The following is a 1,609-nucleotide window of genomic DNA, read 5'->3' as shown; positions in this document are numbered from 1 at the left end:
TTACTCAGTGGTGGCAGAAGTACTTCCACATTTAAAACTCATACAAACGTCCGCCTCTCCTTCCCCTGCCCCTGCCTCTTCCCCTTCCGCGTCCTCTTCTTCATCCACGAGATTCTCCGGCTGATGGACACCTTTGCTTTTGAGTGGGTCCTTTCTTTTTTTTTCATATACCGGGGGAAGAACTTTAAGTGCTCGAATCTCATCAGGTATGACCCCTTCAGACATATGAGGAACATGATAAATCATCCTACAATATGCCAATGCCCACAACTCCACCAAATAGTATTTCGAACAAAACTCTTGTAGATGAAGATCTCTTCCTACGCTCAAGAACTTGGCAGCAGCAGCAGCATGAACACATGGGATTTTGTCTATATCAAAACACATGCAGGTGCACATTTTTCTTGCCAAATCAACCGTATAAATCTTTCCGTCACTACCATTGACATTGTACTCAAGGTGGAAGTTGTTTATCTCAACAACATCTAAACACCTCGCTTCCAAACATCTTTTTGACAACTCATTTTCCACTGTTGGCACAAGCTTCTTTGTGACTGGTATTTCAGCTGCCTTATTCCTATGTTTGTTAAACCATTCAGTCATTTTCTTGATGATAACATCAATCATCGGTAGCATGAAGAATTTCCTCGCTTCCCGAAGAACACCATTAATGGATTCTGCTGCATTAGTTGTGTTAACATTGTATCTGTCTCCTTCAAAGTAACATCTTGCCCATTTTCTCACTTCAACACTTTTCTCCAGATACGCCGCAGCAGAAGGATACCTTCTGGAAAAGGCATCATAGAAATCATCGAACTCAGCCACTGTATAAGCATGTGCACACTCTGTAAACTTGCTTGTGCAAGCGTCTCTGTTGTTGAAAACATGTCCTTTGACATTTTGAGACAAATGCCAGATACAATACCCATGTGCAGCCATTGGGAACACCTCACGTATTGACTTGATCAAGCTTCCATTTCTATCCGAAAGAAACACCAATTCGCCTTCATCTGATGTCATTGACCTCAACTTATTCATAAACCACGTCCAGCTTTCGTCTTTCTCACCATCAACTACACCAAATGCGATAGGGTAGTGGTGACGATCAGGATCTTGAGCCGTCGCAACAAGCAGAACTCCACCATAAACATGCTTAAGATGTGTTCCATCCACAATGATAACTTTCCTCATCGCTGCGAACCCTTCGATGGAAGCTCCAAATGCGAAAAATAGATACTTAAATCTTTTCGCCGCATCCACTTCAACATAGCTTACTGAGTCAGGATTCTTCAACTTAAGCATGTAAATATAGGAGTGTATCATAGAAAAACTCTCTTCCGGATTACCTCGGACTTCATTAGCAGCCATCCTTTTTCCTCTCCATGCTGTGGCATATGACACATCAACACCAACCTTGTGGGTAACTACACTGATCAGATCATTTGGTGTTGGTGTGTCATATCTACCGGGATATTCTTCACTCAAAACAGATGTGACAACCTGTGGTGTGCATCTCCTTCTATTTCTAAGGGTACTTGTAGTTACTACTGAGCATGTATGGGACTTGTTGTAAGTTCTAATCGTCCAAAGATCTGAATTCTTAAGCTTT

At 42.0% G+C, this 1,609-nt stretch overlaps 1 protein-coding gene across 1 annotated transcript; it reads right to left on the bottom strand.

Annotated features, from left to right (window-relative positions):
• Positions 1–1,368, bottom strand: LOC111212517 (protein FAR1-RELATED SEQUENCE 5-like). The gene has a single exon (XM_022714073.1). It carries the CDS (start codon positions 1,366–1,368, stop codon positions 1–3), a length of 1,368 nt encoding a protein of 455 aa, XP_022569794.1.
• Between the last annotated feature and the right edge of the window lie 241 nt (positions 1,369–1,609).

The sequence above is a fragment of the Brassica napus genome, chromosome C1 (genome assembly GCF_020379485.1).
Source record: "Brassica napus cultivar Da-Ae chromosome C1, Da-Ae, whole genome shotgun sequence".
In the NCBI taxonomy this organism is placed as follows: domain Eukaryota; kingdom Viridiplantae; phylum Streptophyta; class Magnoliopsida; order Brassicales; family Brassicaceae; genus Brassica; species Brassica napus.
The sequence above is the reverse complement of the archived record's forward strand: the minus strand, read 5'-3'. Positions and strand labels throughout refer to the sequence as shown.